The 20,000-nt window shown below is 40.7% G+C and overlaps 1 protein-coding gene across 1 annotated transcript in view; it reads left to right on the top strand.

The window, feature by feature from the left end:
- VPS13B (vacuolar protein sorting 13 homolog B) overlaps window positions 1-20,000 on the top strand; it is a 705,368-nt gene that overhangs the window by 581,117 nt on the left and 104,251 nt on the right. Inside the window, exon 40 of the mRNA XM_075270303.1 lies at window positions 11,182-11,378. Within this exon, the coding sequence (XP_075126404.1) occupies window positions 11,182-11,378 (197 nt within the window). The remainder of the gene's footprint in view (window positions 1-11,181; window positions 11,379-20,000) is intronic.

Genomic DNA, 20,000 nt, shown 5'->3' with positions numbered 1-20,000 from the left:
TAAGTGGAATGAAGAAAAATATAAATAGAATGAAATGTTAAAAAGTACACAACGTTCTAAGGCTAGGGCCACACTTGCGCTGGGATCTTCAGGGGGACCCAAATGACAGAGAGCCCATCTGCTAAAACAGCGGTTACCCGTAGATCCCCTAGACTATAATGCTGTCCGTCAGGCTTTATACTGAAACCATCAGTCTCTTAAAAGGACAGAAGACTAGGGATCAAGCAAGTAATGCGGCGTTCACACTTAAACCACTGTCCACCCTTTGGGTTTCCATCCTAGTCCATCCCTGGAGAAACTGCTTAGGGGACGACTTGCTGGCATTCAATTTTAATGGGTTCAATAGGTTTGTAAAGCAAGCCGCCAGTGTGTCCGTATGCAGCCTCCCCGTCGTTTAACCTATTTTCTTTCTTTTTTTTTGCACAAAGTCATGCATGTCCGTCCGGGATTAAGACGGAAATCCAAAGGGCGGACAGGGACGCAAATGTGAACGCCCCCTAAGTCGTTTCAGGGATGTGTGATGACCTATACCGCTGCTGACATTTTATGTTTCATGTTTTTCCCCATCTTATCCGAATTTGTAAACCATAAGCAGATGTTTGTTCCTCTTTTTTTGTTTTTTGTAAGAAGCTTCCACATCTTGGTAGTTCCTTATCTCAGATAATGTAAAATCTCCATCCTCCATTCAGGCCTGGCTTCCAGCAAATACTTGAGCGTATTAGTCCCAATGTGATCCGGTGCCTAATTTCTGCTCAGTCTTATTTATGATGTATCTCAGCACACAGTGATACTTTGGAACAAGTGAATATTTGTTTGTTTGCACAGCTGTATGCATTCTTCTGTGTGCAGAAAATATGTCCTGCTGGAAGTCAGCGCTGCAAAGCTGTGAGGATTGTGCTCACCATTATGGGCTGGGCGCGTCCTGGAACCTGATGGACCATTCGTGACCTTGTCCTGCAGTTCACATAATAATACCTGTCCATATCTTTAGGCACATCGTCATTGCAGGGCTGTCATCTATTAACATTACATTGTGTATCATGAATGCATGGTCCTAGGAGACAGAAGTTGCTCATTGAGTGCATGGAGTTCCTTAGGCTCTGTTCACAGTAGTCTCATCAGGTTTTTAGAATAGTTCACTTATCCTAGTAATACAAAAGTTGTAATCTAACTAATCCCAATATACCGTATCCGATCTGTTACAAAATGCATTATGGCTGATCATACCCATCATGTACAATATCCTTTAACAGGGATGGGTCATGTTTTTCAATATGGTGGATTATTTCTGTGTTTATTTTTATCTTATGGAAGTCTGCAGAAGAGAATTGTGTTTATGGTCTTTTTTTATTTTTAATTGTTGAACCTATTATTATTATTATTTTTGTATCAGAGACATACACTTCCATACCATTTGTGTAAATAGTGTAAAAGGATGTATGTGTTAGGGCGGGTTCACATCTACGCCCGGCTCCGCTTTTTGTATTTCCGTCTTCTGCCCGAGAAACTGGACAGGAGATGGAAACCGGCAGTCAGTGTCCACCTGTGATCATCTTGTGCCTTTCCGCGGCGAAACAGCTTTTTTTTTTTCTTTTCTTTTTTTTTTTTTAACTGGACACAAAGTCATGTATGTACGACTTTGTGTCTGGTTACAAAAAAACCGTTTAGTCGCGGAGAGGCAGAAGACGCTCACGGGCGGACACTTTGCAAACCCATTCAAGTGAATGGGTTTGAAAACTGAATGCCGGTTTCTGTCTCCTGTCCAGTTTCTCGGAACAGAAGACGGAAACCCGCAAAGCGGAGACCAGGCACAGGTGTGAACCCGTCCTTAATAGATTATTACAGTCTTGAGAAAGAGACGGTATACAGCCCTTACCCCAAAGACCAGGACGTAGGAAGGAAGATGTATATAAAGCATTATCTGTGTATAGTGCTGCTGTCTTGCATTACCTATACCTTCTGTGCAATAGAACTCTTATTAAAGGAGTTGTCCAGGATAAAGGGGTTTTTGATGAAGTTAAAAAAAACAATGACCATACTCACATGTCCCTGGTGCTCCTGTGTCCCCCACCACAGTGCATCCTGCTGCTCTAGTGTCTTGTTTTGGTGGAAGCCCCTGCCACACATGACCGCTGAGGCCAATCAGCAGATTCCTTTACTTAGGTAGCTGATGTCACTGATCGGCCTCAGTGGCTACGTGTGGTGGAGACTTCCACCAAAACAAGACACCAGAGTAGCAGGATGCACTGTGGTGGGGGACACCAGAGCCTTCACATACCCTGGCTTCATATAAAAAATCCAAATATCCTGGACATCCCCTTTTAACTTGTTCACCATCTAAAGATGAAATGGCTCTGCTCACACTGTCTTATTGTGTACAGCTAAGCTGACCAGGGAACAGAAAAAATCCAATCTTGTCAACCAGGAATGCTGCACAGCCAGTGTGATACTGAAATATTTTGAGTATTTATTCTCAGACTACATGCTCCAGAGGACCACCCACCTGACAGCATGTAGCTTAATTAGGTAATCTGAGACCGCCCACCTGAAAGTAGACAGCATAACTGTGCCAGAATCAGTGGAGGAACATCACTTGAAATATGGAAAAGTCTGGCATTGGTGGAGGTACTGAAAGGTTTATAGGAGTCATGTTTTTGGTTGGGTCAACCTGTTGCCTATATACTGGCATCCAGTATCCAGGTCTCAAATATTGATTTGTAACATCGAGTCATATTACTAGCTTTCTTAACTCTCTAATCCTATATAGGTGGCTGTATGTACAGATTAGTAGATTGTGTTCTTTGGAAGACAGGTGTCCACATCATTATTCAGCCTCCAAGCTGGGGTGAACCTGCCAGGGAACTTTACATCACGGAAATGTATTCACTTCCGTGTGACAGATGCTCCCGGCTGAAGTTGTTTGGCAGGTTGATTTGTGCTTTTCTATTATAAATAAGCGGCAGATGTGGACACGGCCCACATGGATGGATGATGATTATGTTGTCAGGTTGAAATCAAGGTTACCTATTATTTTATGGCTTCTTACCATTGGAAAAGATGGCACATGCATTCAAGAAATAGCAAAACAGTAGTTAAGCATACAACTCGAAAGAAAGAAAAACATACAGTGCTGTGGAAAAAGTGCAAGATAATAAGAACGCTTTCAAAGTTAGAAGCGTAAATTATTTTTTGTGAATGAACAAAAAATAAATAGTAGATGCCCAAGAAATATAGATTGCAAATAAGATAAATGCAGCATCACAGTGTAATAATATGCCGGGAACATAAAGCTGGTCCTTATTATGTGAAAAATGGCTAATCCTCATACACGGAAGGTGATTCTTCAATAACATCAAATGCTTCACAGCAATCTTCAATGCTATTCAAGTGAGTTAGGTTATATCATTCATGCATTGTATAGCTAAATCTTCAGAGATTTAGTACAACATGGCCTATTCTGTAGAAACAGTGGATTTCACCACAAAATTTATCCTTGGCATTTCTGTGTGTGAAATCTGCGGTCAAATCAAATCAGATTCTGCACAATCTTTCTTCCATTTTGAATTTTCTGCCGATTTTGTGATTAAATGCCTTCAATAATGATGAGCTCACTCTGCTTTGTCATTCCCAATCTATTCACCAAAGCTTTCAACCTTTGCAATAAATTATGTAAAATCCACAGTCAAATCCACATCATGTCCTGCGCAAGTTCTATTCCATTGTGGATTTGTGTTTGATTTGGTCATTATATATCTTTCAATAATGATAAGAAGGCTCTGCTCATTCATTTCCAATCTATACAACACAGATCTCATCCTTGGCATTAAATTATGTAAAATCCATGGTCAAATCCACATAATTTCTTGCACAAGTTGTATTCCATTGTGGATTTGCGGCTGATTTGGCCATTATATATCTTTCAATAATGATGAGATGGCTCTGCGCATTCATTCCTAATCTATACAACACAGCTTTCAAAGTTGGTATTAAATTATGTAAAATTCACAGTCAAATCCATATTGTATCCTGTACACGTTGTATTCCATTGTGAATTTGTGGCTGATTTGGTCATTATGTATCTTTCAATAATGATAAGATGGCTCTGCTCATTCATTCCCAATCTATACAACACAGATCTCATCCTTGGCATTAAATTATGTGAAAACCATGGTCCAATCTACATCATCTCTTGCACAAGTTGTATTCCATTGTGGATTTGCTGCTGAATTTGTCATTAAATTTCCTCAATGATAACCAGATTTTTGTGTGTGTGTGTGTGTATTCAGTACCAGTCTAAACAGCAAAGGTGCGGAAAGCCAGGAAATGTAAACCTATTGTAATAGCTTTAGCGACCATTGTGAATACCAGTCAGAATTTATTTTTTTCCAAGTCATCACATAAATGGAAGTATGGTAAAAAAAAAAAAATTCTAATAAAAATGTCTTAAAATAATATGTAATTCTCTAATGATACATTCCCTTTAGAAAAGTCCTGGTCTCTAAACTCTATCTCATATTATAATCCTACTGTTTCACTTTCTAAAATGAGATTTAGAGATTACAGAGAAGAAATGTCCATTTTATACCACACACCTGTGACTTGCTCCACTTACGTCGCGCCCGATCATCTGATAAACTCCGGGTCACGTTCTATATTATTATTATTCTAAAAAATGAGGGACAGAAACTAGAAAAACATGAGAGCGTAATAAAGAAAGAGTTACATATTTCATTGAAAAGGTTAAAAAGTATTTCTCAGGGCTCTTGAATTACCATGTTAAAATACCAAGGGAAAATAAAACCTGGGCTAGGATTCTTGTTTGTACTTAGAGGGCTTTCCGGACAGGAAGGCAAGTCTTGATGCAACACAGTAAGCCACAATACCAGTGGGGCAGTACAGGTGAAATGGCTGCAGCTGTACCCTTCATTTCAATGTACAGCAGCTATATACCCTGGAATGTTTCCTGAACAGAATTCACATTCAGTTAGCTCTTGTTCCCAGGAGTAGATCACATTAAAATGTTATAAAATCATGATTTCCTGCACTTGAATTCTTGTGGTTTCGCAACTGGTTCCAATATTACAAAGGAGGAGATTCTGTGGCTTCTACGAGCTGATATATGAATTTCACTTTTTTTTTTCTTTACATGAACATCATGTTTTATTAGACAGTAGATGATGTTTTACGTTTTGAGGTGTTTGCCTTTTCCAAAATTTGCAAAACAAAGTTTTTTTGGCTGCCGAATATATTGCCTGAATTGGTCTGCTACCGACCAGGAATCAGGACTCGACACATACAGAGTATCTTGTGACTACTGTTTTACAGGAAACTCAATGGTGGTGTGCACAGAGCTGTCATCACCTCCTTGTGTAAAAGAGAAGAGGAACGATTGGGAGAACCACCAGCAGAAACTGCGCGTTTTTGAGGCTAAAACTTTAAAGGTGTTCGTTGGATCTTGAACAAAATTCAATTAATAAACAGTCTTTTCCATAGGTTGTGTCTAGGATTGCAGCTCAGACTTATTCATTTGAATGAAGTTGTACTGCAGTACCAGACCTTACCACATGAGTATGAGTGGCGCTGTTTCTGGGAAAAAGCTGGCTTTTTTTTCTAGTTCTCTTTAAATCCACCAGTAAACCGGTTAATATTCTACCATATATTGTATCTTCTATTGTGCTGGTATCTTAGATATAAAGTATTCTATAATGGTCCTGAATACGTTTCCAGTAGCACTTTGATTTACTCTGTGAGTACACAGCTTTACATGTTGCTTGATCAGAGCCCGGCAGGGGCCAAAGCAGGTCCAGCCCGATAGATATATCATAACGCACCAGAAAACTGGTGTGAGTTATACTTGAAATCTATGTCAGCTCCTGGCTGGTGTTGATTTCAGTTCTGGTGCACAGTAGTACGCCTGAATTATTAAGATGCCAGAGTCTTATAATAATTCAGATGCATCTTATCCAGCCAAAGACTTCTGGACAGAATTCCAGTCTTAATAAAGTCCTTGGACTCCTAGGACAGAGAGTGAGTCCCACCACACCCATATGGGCTGACGGACCGCCTCCTGTCTACGTACTCTGATACAAGAATAGCTGTCAGTCATACGTTGTTAGTGGGGTGGTCAGGACTCTTTCTGGCTCTCCTAGGAGTCCTGTTGGATTTACTCAGATTTTTACTCTTAAATCTGCCGTTTCTTAAACCAAAGATGTGCCAAATTCCCTGTTCTATGTCTTGTTCACGACTCTCTGCTGGGCTAGGATGCCTCTGGCATGAGTTATGCAGGAATTCTACATCAGTTCCTGATTGGCGTAGACCCCAATTCTGGTGCACGGGCATGCATCTGCCTTATTAACAGGTGGGAGCCTCTGGATAATTGAGACGCGCCTTACACCAGTCGGGGTCTTTGTTAAGACTGATGCTAGGTTCACACTAGTGTTTGGGTTTCCGCATGGGGACCCAAAAGACAGAGACCTTGTCTGCTTAAAAACATGGAAGCCCGTGGACTCCATGGACTATAATGGGGTCCTCCAGATTTCTGCCTGGTTTCAGCGTATAACCAGCAGAGAGAGAAAAGTCCTCTTTGCAGGACCTTTGTCTCCGCCAATTTTAGGCAGATTCTGCGTCGGAGACTTCAACACTAGTGTGAATCCAACCTTATGGGTGTTGCACCAACCACAGGTTAGTAGATACGTTGTAGATTTAGGCCGGGTTCACACGGAGAATTTTGGTTCGTAATGTGGAACGTAGACGCCGCAGGAGCTTTTGCGGGCCGTATACGCTCCCATTGTTTTCAATGGGAGCCGGTACCGTATACGTGGCGCTATTTTGCGGCGTCCGCAAAATAGCGCCATGTGAACCCGGCCTTATGGTTCTTAATTGCTGATATTAGATTATACATAAATCTAATCTGCAAAATGGTGGAAAAGGACTTTTTAAAGGGTTTGTCCATCTTCTCCAGAGCAAATTTGCTTTCATTCCAGAATCGGCATTATTTCCATCTTTGAGCTGTGTTTAGTATTAAAGGATATCTTCATTCATGTCATTGAGTTTTATTTGGAATCTGTGTTCCGAGTGTTTTTCTATGTATGGGAACATTCGAGGATTTCTACCTATCTTGCTGTACAGAGGATATCTTTTGTAGGCTTATATCAGCATTATGATCTGAGTGGTGGTAAAACAATCGTGGTATAAAATTTTTATCCAGTTTAGAAAGTGGCGCATGTAATATCTCCAGGTCTATACTGTCTACATGATTGTTCTCACACCGCAAGAAAGTTGTGAATGGAGTTCCCTCTTCCTCTGCTATAACATACTGGAAGGTGAATTCAATTCGACACAGGTCAGAGTGCGATTTTGCAAGTACGCCTCTGCTCCGTTAGATTCATGTCTTCTAAACCAAAGCCTGTCATCACTGCTTCCCCTCAGTGCAATTGTAAGTATAGATATACCCTCCTCGAGCCGTATGACGTGAGAACACACATCTGCCGTCTTCTGCCGAGAAATCCTACAGCTTAGGAAAAAAATAAGAATTCCAGCACACTCATCAGGAGTGTAATGGATTGATATAACAGATTGCATCAGCGCCAATCAAGAATCGCTTTTCCATAAATTGCTAGATACCATCTTAGCCTTTTCAGGAGGAAGTTAAGTAAAGAACCTAAGACCTGGAAGGCTCTCACGCTTGTACTATGAGATGTTTTCCAGCCTGAACTTGGCAGGTGCATCTAACAAAGGAACCTGCTCTGAATAAAAGTAAGCAATGCGGAGTAGTATGGCGGAGCTTTTTCTGCATCTCTGATTACCGAGCGGAGCAGGAAGCCATTCTTTTTCTTTACCTTGGAGATCGCTTTGTCTTTAGGTATATTTATCGAGCTTAGTATGTAAAATAGATCGAGCAATAACTTTTGACATGTGACTTTTGTCAGCTCCGAATTACCTTCAGCAGGACTGATACAGATCAGTGTTATAGGAAAAAAGACTCGGACCAGATTACAGCTCCTCTTGCCAAGATTTCCCTTGTCTCAAGACGTGTACGTTTTGTTTTTCTTTAGCGGAATACATGGAAGATTTGTATTCTAAGGGAGCTGGCCACAGAACAGAAAGGAGAGTAGAAACACTTGAGTCGACAAGCAAGCAGTTTATTCATCCTCAGGAAGCCAGGCTTATAATCCCAGCATGAACTGGCGTTCTCCACCTCATACAAGACGATATTGTGTTCTTCTGCGTCCACTTCTTCACTTAGGTGGCCTGTTTGAATAAGATAAAACGCACACACTTCCTGTCTTCTGTGTACGTCTAGTAATACAGTAGTTGTTACTGGAACAAAAACCATGTTCTCTCCAAGGCAAGCCCACCCTGCGAGAACCGCAATCTGAAGAAGTTCAAGATAGAAGGAAGGTTATTAATAAAGGAATAACAAAAACACCGACCGCTTCGGGGAATACACAGCGTATTACAGGACCGTCCAGCTGTGTGTGCATTACTATATTTACACTGTGGGTTTTGATGAGATTCATCCTTGATCTAGTAACAGGTGGTTCATCCTGGAAGGCTCCGATGGAGTCATCATCAGTCCGCTCATTGTTACTCGTGTTATTGCACACTGCAGTCTGCAGCCTTGCTACTTTTTTCTTTGACCCTTTGCGGTGAAGGGATCCTTCCTGAAATAGTTATGGTGTTACATTTTTATTGCTAGCAGTTTGACCCGAGGAAAATGGAAGATTAAAAAAGACAAATACAGTCAATTGTAGGAAGATGATAAATGTATTTTTAGTCGTTACACCCAAAGTCCTCTTCCTCACCAAACAAAGACTTTGATTGAGCCTTTACTGGATTATAGTTTCTTATTGTACTCGTCTGTTTACATGTGTGCATTCTTATTCTTGTGCGCTCACAACACTTACTCTTCAGACTTACGGTCTTACTTTATAGAACAGGACATATCTTTGTCAGACCAGACATTGTCTGCCATATTAGATGTCATGGGGGGGGTGAAGCTGTCACTGACAGAGCCTTTTATATGTGTTTCTATATTCTATGAACTAGTTTCTCTTATGCCTGATTCAGACAGGATTTTTCGGTCTGGAATTTGACGCGGAGGCCACCTCAGATTCCAGGCCACAAAATGGCTAACTGCGCCTGGATGCTGGTGCAATGCACTGGGGTCCAGTCGCAGCAATCCACGCTAGATTAGGCCCAAATGAACAGACCTATTCGGGAAGGTGGTGTCACGAGGCGGATGTCCGCGGCTGAATCGGCTGCGGAATCCGCCTGAAGAAATGACCGGCTCCCATTGATTACAATGGGAGGCGTTTTTTTTTTGTTCAGGATTTTGACGCGAATTGCGCATCAAGATCCTGACCAAAATACCCTGTATGAACTCAGCCTTACACTGTTTCTCCATCTCTCTCTTCAAAGGTTTCCTCATCTATTTCTTATCTGTCCCTCTCTCTTTGGATGTTTGTCCCCTTCTCTCTTTCTTTTATTCCTTCTCAATTGTCTTCCTGATTTTCCCATCCAAGTCTTTCCATTCATCATTCTCCATTCTCTCCTTGATTCACCCATCCAATTCTGTCTTTATCCATCCGTTTCCATTCTTTCCTTGGTTTCCCCATTCAATTGTGTCTGTATTTTTTTTATTCTTCTCCATCTTGCCCAGACACAACCATCCCAATCTTTCTCTTCTCCATTATTTCCCTGGTTTCCCCATCCAAGCCTCTCTTTCTATCCTTCTCCATTATCTCTCTATTTTCCCTATCCTAGTCTATTTCTCCTTGTATCTCCATTCTCTCACTGACTACCACATCCAAGTGTCTCTGTCATCCAGTTTTTCTTTATTTCTCTCTCTCTCGTCACTCTCATTTTCCCACTTTTTTAGAAATACCATTATGACTGCCCATATTTCCCCATCATTCAGCTTCATAGCATGCACTGTAGTGGAACAATGATGTACATAGGAGAGGGAAGTAGTAGGCATTTATTTTGCGGTATATTTGAGAGATTTTCTTAATCTAGTGCACAAAATGCAGATATTTTTTTCCCTGCACAGACACAGTGTGTTAATTTTTTGTATGAATTCTCTGCAGATCTTCCCTATTTCAAAGAGAGGGCTGAGATTATTTACAAATAGAGATGAGCGAGTACTATTTGAAACGGCCATTTCGAATAGCACGCACCCATAGGAATGAATGGACGCAGCCGGCAGCATGGGGTTAAGCGGCCGGCAAAGTTTGCGTGCCGGCCACTTCCATTCATTCCTATGGGTGCGTGCTATTCGAAACGGCCGTTTCAAATAGTACTCGCTCATCTCTATTAACAAATTGTGAATATTAAAATTTTTTATTTTTTGTTGCATATTTGATGAGACTAAAGCTAAGTTCACACTAGCATTTGAGTCTCTTTAAAAGACTTTGTCCCATATTCTGTATAAAGTTGGCGGAGAGAAGAGTCTTCCTTTAAGCCGGTTTCAATATAATATCGGTGGAAAGCTGGTGGACCATTATAGTCTATTGGTCCATGGTTTCTTTGCGTAACCACTCTTTAAGTGCATAGGGACCTGAAGAACAGAAACCTGAATGCTATTGTGAATCTAGAATGTGATGTGGAAAATCCACAGTAACCAATTTTACATGTGCAGGCTCACATGAAAAACTCCATGGAAAAGTATTGGTTGCAAAATAGTGAAGGATAATTTGGAATGGGACCTTATAGATACAAATGGCCATGGCTCTGTTCGCCACTCTACAGGTACCTGACCGTAGCCATCACCTTGGACTTTATACGTATATTCTGCTTTAAGCATTGCTACCAAACCACATTTAATCCTTAGAATTCTCCATCAGTGGGGAGCAATGGAAAGCTTTAGTGTAAGCGATGGGTCGCTATGCCAAAGTTGTTCTGTTTGAAGACAATGTCGCATTTCATAGAATTTGTTCTGCTTGGTGATTAGCTCATTTCTCTTCTTCTATTCTTTCTTTGTTTAATATATTCCATTGTGAGTCATGCCGTGTTTCTGAGTCACTTTGTAATAATGATTTCTATGTATGGTTGTGTATTTTTCATATTTATTTATTTAGCTTACGGCGAGGTCTTTTAAGGCAAGATTTGCATGCTTGCATATTTTCTTGCATATTAAATTTTAAAGCTGAAATAACTGGAATTTTCATTGTTTTTTTATAGATCCCTTGTAGCCTTGAGTACTGGGATGAGCTCCAGCGGTCATTTGTTGCATTTCGAGAGTTCAGTCTATCCGAAAGCAAGCCATGCGAGCTTCAGCTGCCCAGCATTACCACGGTCAGCGACCAGAAGGAGCTCGTGTCTTCACATCTTTGGAGAATCGTGTTGAATAGCAATACTAATGCCATGGACGACCAAAGGTAAAACATGTTATACGTAGATGTGGTTAGTATAGATTGATGGAACCCATCAGACATGGTGATAGTGAAATACACAACTGTACTATATATACAGTGTTAGCCAAAAGTATTGTTACCCCTGCAATTCTGTCAGATAATACTCATTTTCTTCCAGAAAATGATTGCAATCACAAATTCTTTGGTATTATTATCTTCAATTTGTCTTCAATGGAAAACCACAAAAAGAATTGTCAAAAAGCCAAATTGGATATAATTCCACACCAAACATAAAAAAGGGAGTGGACAAAAGTATTGGCACTGTTTGAAAAATCATGTGATGCTTCTCTAATTTGTGTAATTAACAGCACCTGTTACTTACCTGAGGCACCTAACAGGTGATGGCAATAACTAAATCACACTTGCAGCCAGTTGAAATGGATTAAAGTTGACTCAACCTCTGTCCTGTGTCCTTGTGTGTACCACATTGAGCATGGAGAAAAGAAAGAAGACTAAAGAACTGTCTGAGGACTTGAGAAGCAAAATTGTGAGGAAGCATGAGCAATCTCAAGGCTACAAGTCCATGTCCAAAGACCTGAATGTTCCTGTGTCTACCGTGTGCAGTGTCATCAAGAAGTTTAAAGCCCATGGCACTGTGGCTAACCTCCCTAGATGTGGACGGAAAAGAAAAATTGACGAGAGATTTCAACGTAAGATTGTGCGGATGGTGGATAAAGAACCTCGACTAACATCCAAACAAATTCAAGCTGCCCTGCAGTCCGAGGGTACAACAGTGTCACCCCGTACTATCCATCAGCGTCTGAATGAGAAGGGACTGTATGGTAGGATACTCAGGAAGACCCCACTTCTTACCCAGAGACATAAAAAAGCCAGGCTGGAGTTTGCCAAAACTTACCCGAGAAAGCCAAAAACATTCTGGAAGAATGTTCTCTGGTCAGAGGAGACAAAAGTAGGAAAAGGCACCAACATAGAGTTTACAGGGGGGAAAAAGAGGCCTTCAAAGAAAAGAACACAGTCCCTACAGTCAAACATGGCGGAGGTTCCCTGATGTTTTGGGGTTGCTTTGCTGCCTCTGGCATTGGACTGCTTGACCGTGTGCATGGCATTATGAAGTCTGAAGACTACCAACAAATTTTGCAGCATAATGTAGGGCCCAGTGTGAGAAAGCTGAGTCTCCCTCGGAGGTCATGGGTCTTCCAGCAGGACAATGACCCTAAACACACTTCAATGCTTTCTCTCAAACCATTTTCTAGAGTTTTTTGGATACTTCTAAAGTGGCCAGCAATGAGTCCAGACGTGAATGCCATAGAACACCTGTGGAGAGATCTCTTGATGGCAGTTTGGAGAAGGCCTCCTTCACATCTCAGGGACCTGGAGCAGTTTGCCAAAGAAGAATGGTCTAAAATTCCAGCAGAGCCTTGTAAGAAACTCATTGCTGGTTACCGGAAGCGGTTGTGCGCAGTTATTGTGTCTAAAGGTTGTGCTACCAAGTATTAGGCTGAGGGTGCCAATACTTTTGTCTGGCCCATTTTTGGAGTTTTGTGTAAAATGATCAATGACTTGACTTTTTTTTTTTTCATTCTCTTTTGAGTTTTTTCATTGCAAGCAAAATAAATGAAGATATTAATACCAAAGAGTTTGTGATTGCAATTTTCTGGAAGAAACTGAGTATTATCTGACAGAGTTGCAGGGGTGCCAATACTTTTGGCCAACACTGTGTATATATATATATATATATATATATATATATATATATATATATATATATATATATATATATAATATGTACAGTTAAGTAATGTCTGTGCTATATGGCAAAAGACCTTATACAGCTCCATAGATAGAATTATAAAAAAAAGTTACCAGTTAGCAGTATGGTGATGCAAAGAAAAAAGTTTGCATTTCAAAACATTGCAAAAACTATACAATTTTGGTATTGTTATATTCATAATGACCCACATACTAAATGTAACACCAATTTTGCAGCACAGTGTATCCCGCAAGAATTAAACCTGTAAGAAAGTGGCACGACCATGTATTTTTTCCCAATTTCACCCCATTGGTAATTTTTTTGTTCAATTTGCCTATATGTTGTATGAAATATTAAACAGTGCCATTAGAAAATACAACTCATCCCATGAAAAAACAAGGAAAAAATAATAATAATGACTTTTGGGGCAGGGAATACAAATCAAACACAAATAAAATTGAAAATGGCCATAAAATTCATAATTTGTTTAAGTTGCTGTAAATGACAGCAGTGAAGACGCCACCAAAACTGATTTCTGAATTCTTCTCCTGATAAATCTTTGAGGAAAAAGATTCAGCGATTTATTAAATTAAGCCCCTGCTTATTCTTGGCTAAGCAGTCCCAGGGGTGGTCTTTTAAGTGATCTCTAGCCTCGGACAGGCTCAGTATGATTGTATACATTGATAGCTATCAGTCACTGATTAGCCCCGCCCACTGGACTCCTATGACCAGAGATTTGCATGAATAAATTACTACGTCTACTGAAACCTTTTTCATAAAACTATATATCAGTCCACTCAGCTCCTCCTGCTCTATAGCAGGCTGGATTGTATTTCATTCTGGCAGGTTCGCTTTAAGTCCATTTAAGGTCAAACAGAACAACAGAACATGATCAACTATTCTCAGTTACTGATGTACAGACAAAGGAGCAGGAAGCAGACAGCGCTGTTCTCTGTGTAGTGGTCAGACCAGGTACTACTGATCAGCTCCCATCCATTTGATTGGGTCCTAAGCTGCAGTGACTCAGTTCAGCCACTCCACAGAGAACAGCGCTGTCTGCTTCCTGCTCCATTCTCAGTGTATCAGCTGCAAATAACAGGCAATATATTAGTGACCTAGCTTTAGGATAGCTCATCAATGTAAAATTAAGGTTGAGGAGGAAGCTGAGAAATTTCTCGCTGATATTGAGTCAGGATTTGACTTTGTGAAAGGGGGCTTACCTCTTAGGACTGTGTTTGGCATCTACAAAGACAACCATAAGTCATTTAGATTGTGTATGGATAATGATCAAGGGTAGTAAGGCACTTTACTGTATTGTAGTGCTTTCAATAGTCTTTAACCTACTTACAGCTATGACTTGGCTATGTAATTAATGAAAAATAAATAATAATAATAATAATAATAATAATAAAAAATCCACACAATAGGTAATGAACTAGAACCATCTATTAACGGAAACAGACACATGTCTAATGTTTGTAAGGAACCAATACTGCAGGTAGAACAGTCTCATAGAGCATGACTAAGATGGTGGCAGTCACTGGAATATAGGGAAACTATATAGAATAACTGATATTAAACCAATCGCTGTTGTATTGTGAAGGATTTTGCACCTGAGGTTGGTGGAATTGTACTGTACGGGTTAAAACTGAAATCTCTAAGAAGTTGTGATTCTGGGTATGTACCTATTGCACAGATGAATTGCTACTCACGGTAAGGAGAATGTCTTTGCAAAAGAGAAGACTTTATACAGGCAAGTTGAAAGCATACCAAGTGACTGATCTCCAACACTATAGTTTGGGGTAATTCGTTCCAGAATTTACCAACCTATGCCAGATTCAGTGTTGAATGTATGATTGGTATTGACCTTGCCCTACGGGGGAAGTCCCACGTCTCCCATTTCTCCTCACCACTACAACCAGATATACGGATGTGTCCACCCTTACCTTGACAAAAGTTTGGTCAAGGGCTCCAATTTTACATGAAACCAATTCGACTTCACAACCATGACAAGCTGCAACTCAGCACACAACCACTGGGTGATCATAGGCTGAGGTTTATTGGGCCCCAGATAAAATGGTTCTGGGGGCCCCTGCAGCTATCCCTGAGAAATTGCCCGTGGAACCCTTCAAATTTGGATTTCTTCTGCTGGTCCTTTATTATGTTAGAACCTGAACTTACCAAAGGACCTGGTACTCTGGTGGACCAGTCCAACACTGTGCCACTTATAGAATATCCACCTTGCAACAGAGTATCACAAAATCATGTTTTTTTGGGGGGAAAGCTGGTCATTTTATGCAACATACATTTCGCCAAGAGGAAAAGTTAGAATACATCTGTAAAAAGTGTCAGAGATCTACACCGCTGTTACATAGAAACTTTGTAGGCATTGTGGAAACAGCCAAGTAGAAGTGAGACTATGGGAACACAAACTTCAAGGGTAAATAGTGTTACGGGAATGCATACATATTTTGGTAAGTATGTCAGTGCTGCTGTTAATCCTATGTTATATGTTCCCAGATTGTACCATGTTCTGTCTGTGAACATTTTGTTCCACGCTGGTCATTGAGAATATCATCCAATAAACTCCAGTTCCAAGATCACTGCTAAATCCTTATGGTTGAAATATGCTCGAGAATGGGGGAATCTCAACAGATTTATTAAAAGGTCCTTCTGGTATTAAGAAGTCTGCGGACATAGTAAACAACAAAAAATTAATCCAGTTGGAAGCTATTCGGTAGACAAGTTCCCAAAGCAGATATCAGTTGGACGCCCTTCTCCGGTTTCTCAGCCCTCGGTGGAGATAGAAAGAATTTTTTTCGGCTTATATTTGTGCTGGAGTTTGGAATTGACAGTGAAATTTGTCATGCTGCCGCCCATCCACAGAGCTCTGTTCAGCGAACGGTTCAAATGTCTCCTCTGGTTCTCTCCTCTGGTATTCGGCTGCACTGGCCTTGTTTGCTTTCATCCCGCTTCATGTGCAGAAGTAGTCACAGATATCAAGAGGATCTGGGAAATCGGAAAAGCGGATCAAAAAATCAATAACGAAATTAAACATCTGCTTCCCATTAATTGGACAGAACTGGGACTGGTTTCTTGATGTTAATTGTGAAAGAATGTATTCTCGTCATTGAGAAGTTAAGTGTTTTGGACAGGGTTAATTCTTCTGAATTTGGGACCTCCACAAAATTACCTTTGTGGTCAACTTGGCACCGCAGTAACGTGAACACTGTGGGAATGTTAAATGTTGCTCGTTTCAAGTCAGCGTATTGTTTCGATGTCAAACCATTTGACATTACAGCCCAGCCAGTGTAGCGTACAAGTATGATTTCATCCTCGCTTAAGTTCATAGTAATAGAGAAATGATATCTAGTTCTGGCTTTTTTTGGTCATGTAGATAATGCCATCAAAGCCACAAATTTATATTGACACGGAGCAAAGCTGGGGTGATGACACCCACAACTGTGGTAGGGCAGGTCACAAGCTTTTGTAGAAAACGAACCCTTACTTCGTAGGTAGTTAATAAGTCACTCTTTTATTCAAAATACACTAAGCGGAGTCAATCCTGAAACGCGTAGTGCTCCTTTTATTTTGAATGAAAGAGTGGCTTGTTAACTACCTACAAAGTAAGAGTTCATTCTCTACAAAAGCTTGCCACCTGCCCTACCACAGTTGTGGGTGTTGTCACCCCAGCTTGGCTCCTTGTTTATTTGGCGTCTTCTTGCTACGTAAGGACAGAAACGCTGGCACCCAAGTTTAGGTCCCGTACATGCTTATTGGTTGTTGTGAAGGTAATAGGCCATCTTGGCTCACCTTCTCCTATATCATTTGTATTTGTATTTGATCATCTAAAACTGTGTCACACTATGTGGCCGCTCGGCGTTTCTTTGTGAACAAATTAGTATTGATATCTGTTTTATATAAGTTGTGACCAACTATTGCTCTTATCTTTCTCTATCTAGTACTTTGAGTGCACAAGGGTGTATTGATATTACATGTAGTTACATAGTAGATGAGGTTGGATAAAGACATCGGTCCATCAAGTCCAACCTATAACCCTACAATCCCTACAGTGTTGATCCAAAAAAAAAAAAAAACATGAGGCTCATGCCAATTGCCCCATTTCAGGGGAAAAAATTCCTTCCTGACTCCAAATCTGGCAGTCAGTATAAAAACCCTGGCTCTATATCGTCAGCTGTTCTTCCAGCAGTCAATTTTCAATTGCTATTTGCTTGTAGTGTGAGAAACTTAATAGCTTAAAGAAGTTTTACAGGCAAAAATATAATTTTTTTTCCAAAAACTGTCTGTTATTGCTATTAATAGGTTACTGAATGCACCCAAATACCTTTATCAGTGTTTCGAGTGATTTCTGGGTTTCTCTGGGAGATCCTGGCATCTAGTGAATTTGTTTACATGGCTGTTTTGCTACAACTACCATGATGTCTTAGGTCACTCACATGACCTTCCTTCCATTACCTTTCTCACTCACACCCCCTCCTTATTTCCCCCAATTCACACAATGTGACGAGTATAAAGAGGATGGGGGCAGGGCGGGGGTATCTTGGCCCGATAGGTTTACAGATATTACAGTTTTCTGCCGCGAATTATAATCAAGATCTTGGCCAGTTCCAAACTAGAGTAGATTTCCATTCTGGTGCAGGGACGTCTGGCTGAGTTATGTGGTCCTTGCACCAGTCGGTCCCCATATTAAGACTGGCATATTAAGACTGGCATACGACACATGAGTCTTAGTAAATCAGCCCATATGTATTTCTATTTAGCCCTTTGAGAATAGCAGGAATATATAAATATTTATATACTATATGGACCTGTATCACAAGCATTATATATTCAAGTGAGCTCTATTCACACTGTCATCACTATATTGCAGAATGTCAGGATTTATGACTGCGGTGCGAGATCTTTCACAATATGGATACAAACAGTATCTGACAGACCTTCCATATTCACTATCATATCTATTTTCTGACTATGATTCCAAAAGGAGCATTTGACAGGGATATGAAACTGGCCTTAAAGGGAACTTGTCAGGTCAATTTGGGACACTATACCAGCTATAGGTCCTTAAAAAAACTAGGTTTAGTGTCTCAAATCAACATGTTATGAAGCCATTCATGACCACAAAAAAAAAAGTTTTGTACTCCCCACGCCGGCACAGTTCCTCACTGAAACTAGAGGAGTACAGCTCGGCCCATACCTCCGACACTTGTGCAATGAATCCAAGGTAAACACTGGGAGCACCAGAGAGGAGTCCGATGAGACTCATCGGACTCGTTTGTAGGTAAGTGTAAAGGTTTGGTTTTTTTTTTTTTTGGTTTTTTTTTTTATTGCAACCCCAAATGGATTTGTTACTGGACATTAAATGCCAGGTCTATAAGGATCTGTTGGTGGTTTGTGCCCCAAATCAACCTCACTGGTTCTCTTTAAAGAGGACGTTCACCACTTCCTTCATTACTATTTCTTAGCATTTATGGATAGACGCCGCTCCACTGATTCCAGCACAGTTGGGATTTTCTTTCAAGCCCCCGCCATTCCTGAGCAATCACTGGTGTTAGTTTTGGTGCCTGATGTGCTATTTAAGTTTTGTAATGTCAGAAGAGCGGTGTCAGGCAGGGGTGTGAGTCAGAGGCAGCCAGTGTCAGAGCTCAGCCAGTCTGCTCCTGACAGTAGTTACAGACTAACACCACTGATTGCTCAGGAATGGTGGGGGCTAGAGAAAAAAAAATTCCAGCTGTGCTACAATCAGTGGAGCAATGGCTATTACAGGATGTAAAGTGCTGCAGTTGGTGTAGGTCGGGAAAGGTCCTCCTTAAATCATACCACCAATTCTAAAATAACTTTTCATAAATGGATAGTACCAGTGAATATAATGTAATATACCTTATTTAATAAATAATCCATCTCAACATCAAGCTGTGCAATTTTTCGGACATTAGTCTATGGTGAGGGAAGGGTAAGAAGGGGGCTGCTAGAAATGGCACACTAATAGTTGCCGCTGCTACACTGTGTAAGCGAGGAAACCTACTGGATTTCAAGGGAAAACTTTACCTTACTGCAGATAATAAGGGGATACATCAATGAACAGCCTCCTCTCCCTAGAGTTCTGTGTGTGATCTGGATACAGATACAGACTCTATATAAACAAACAACCCGAGTGAAGATAAGAGAATGGAGTGGAGAAGGAAATAGACTTTCCTAACAGGATATATTACAAAGTTTCTTATATTTATCTGTGCTATTTATTGTTCTGAAGTTGCCCGGATCTTCATCTTATCAGTCTCTCTTACCGCCGATGATAAATTTTTACCCCAGAAAGAAGCTTTGTAATGGGCAGCACGGTGGTTCAGTGGTTAGCACTGCAGCCTTGCAGTGCTGGAGTCCTAGGTTCAAATCCTGCCAAGGGCAACATCTGCAATGAGTTTGTATGTTCTCCCCGTGTTTGCGTGGGTTTCCTCCGGGCACTCCGGTTTCCTCCCACACACCAGAGACATACTGATAGGGAATGTAGATTGTGAGCCCTATATGGGACAGTGACTGACAATATCTGTAAAGTGCTGTGGAATATGATGGCGCTATATAAGTAAGCATAATAAATAAATAAGCTTCAGATGCTGATTATTTCCCATCAAGGGATAAATTACCAAGATTACTGAAGTCAATGTTTGTTTTTTTAATTTAATTTTTCTTTTTTTGGCGGGGGGGCCGTAATAGTAAAAACTCCATGAGCAAACAAAAATAAATACTAAAATGCCCTAAATGCCAAGGTGGTTAATCTAGGGGAGATTTCTCTGGATTGCTGTCCCTGCATGCTCTGTAAATGGATCAGCAGAACTCCGTCCGTTCCGTGTTTTCAC

The sequence above is a fragment of the Leptodactylus fuscus genome, chromosome 4, assembly GCF_031893055.1.
Source record: "Leptodactylus fuscus isolate aLepFus1 chromosome 4, aLepFus1.hap2, whole genome shotgun sequence".
In the NCBI taxonomy this organism is placed as follows: Eukaryota; Metazoa; Chordata; class Amphibia; order Anura; family Leptodactylidae; genus Leptodactylus; species Leptodactylus fuscus.
The sequence above is the reverse complement of the archived record's forward strand: the minus strand, read 5'-3'. Positions and strand labels throughout refer to the sequence as shown.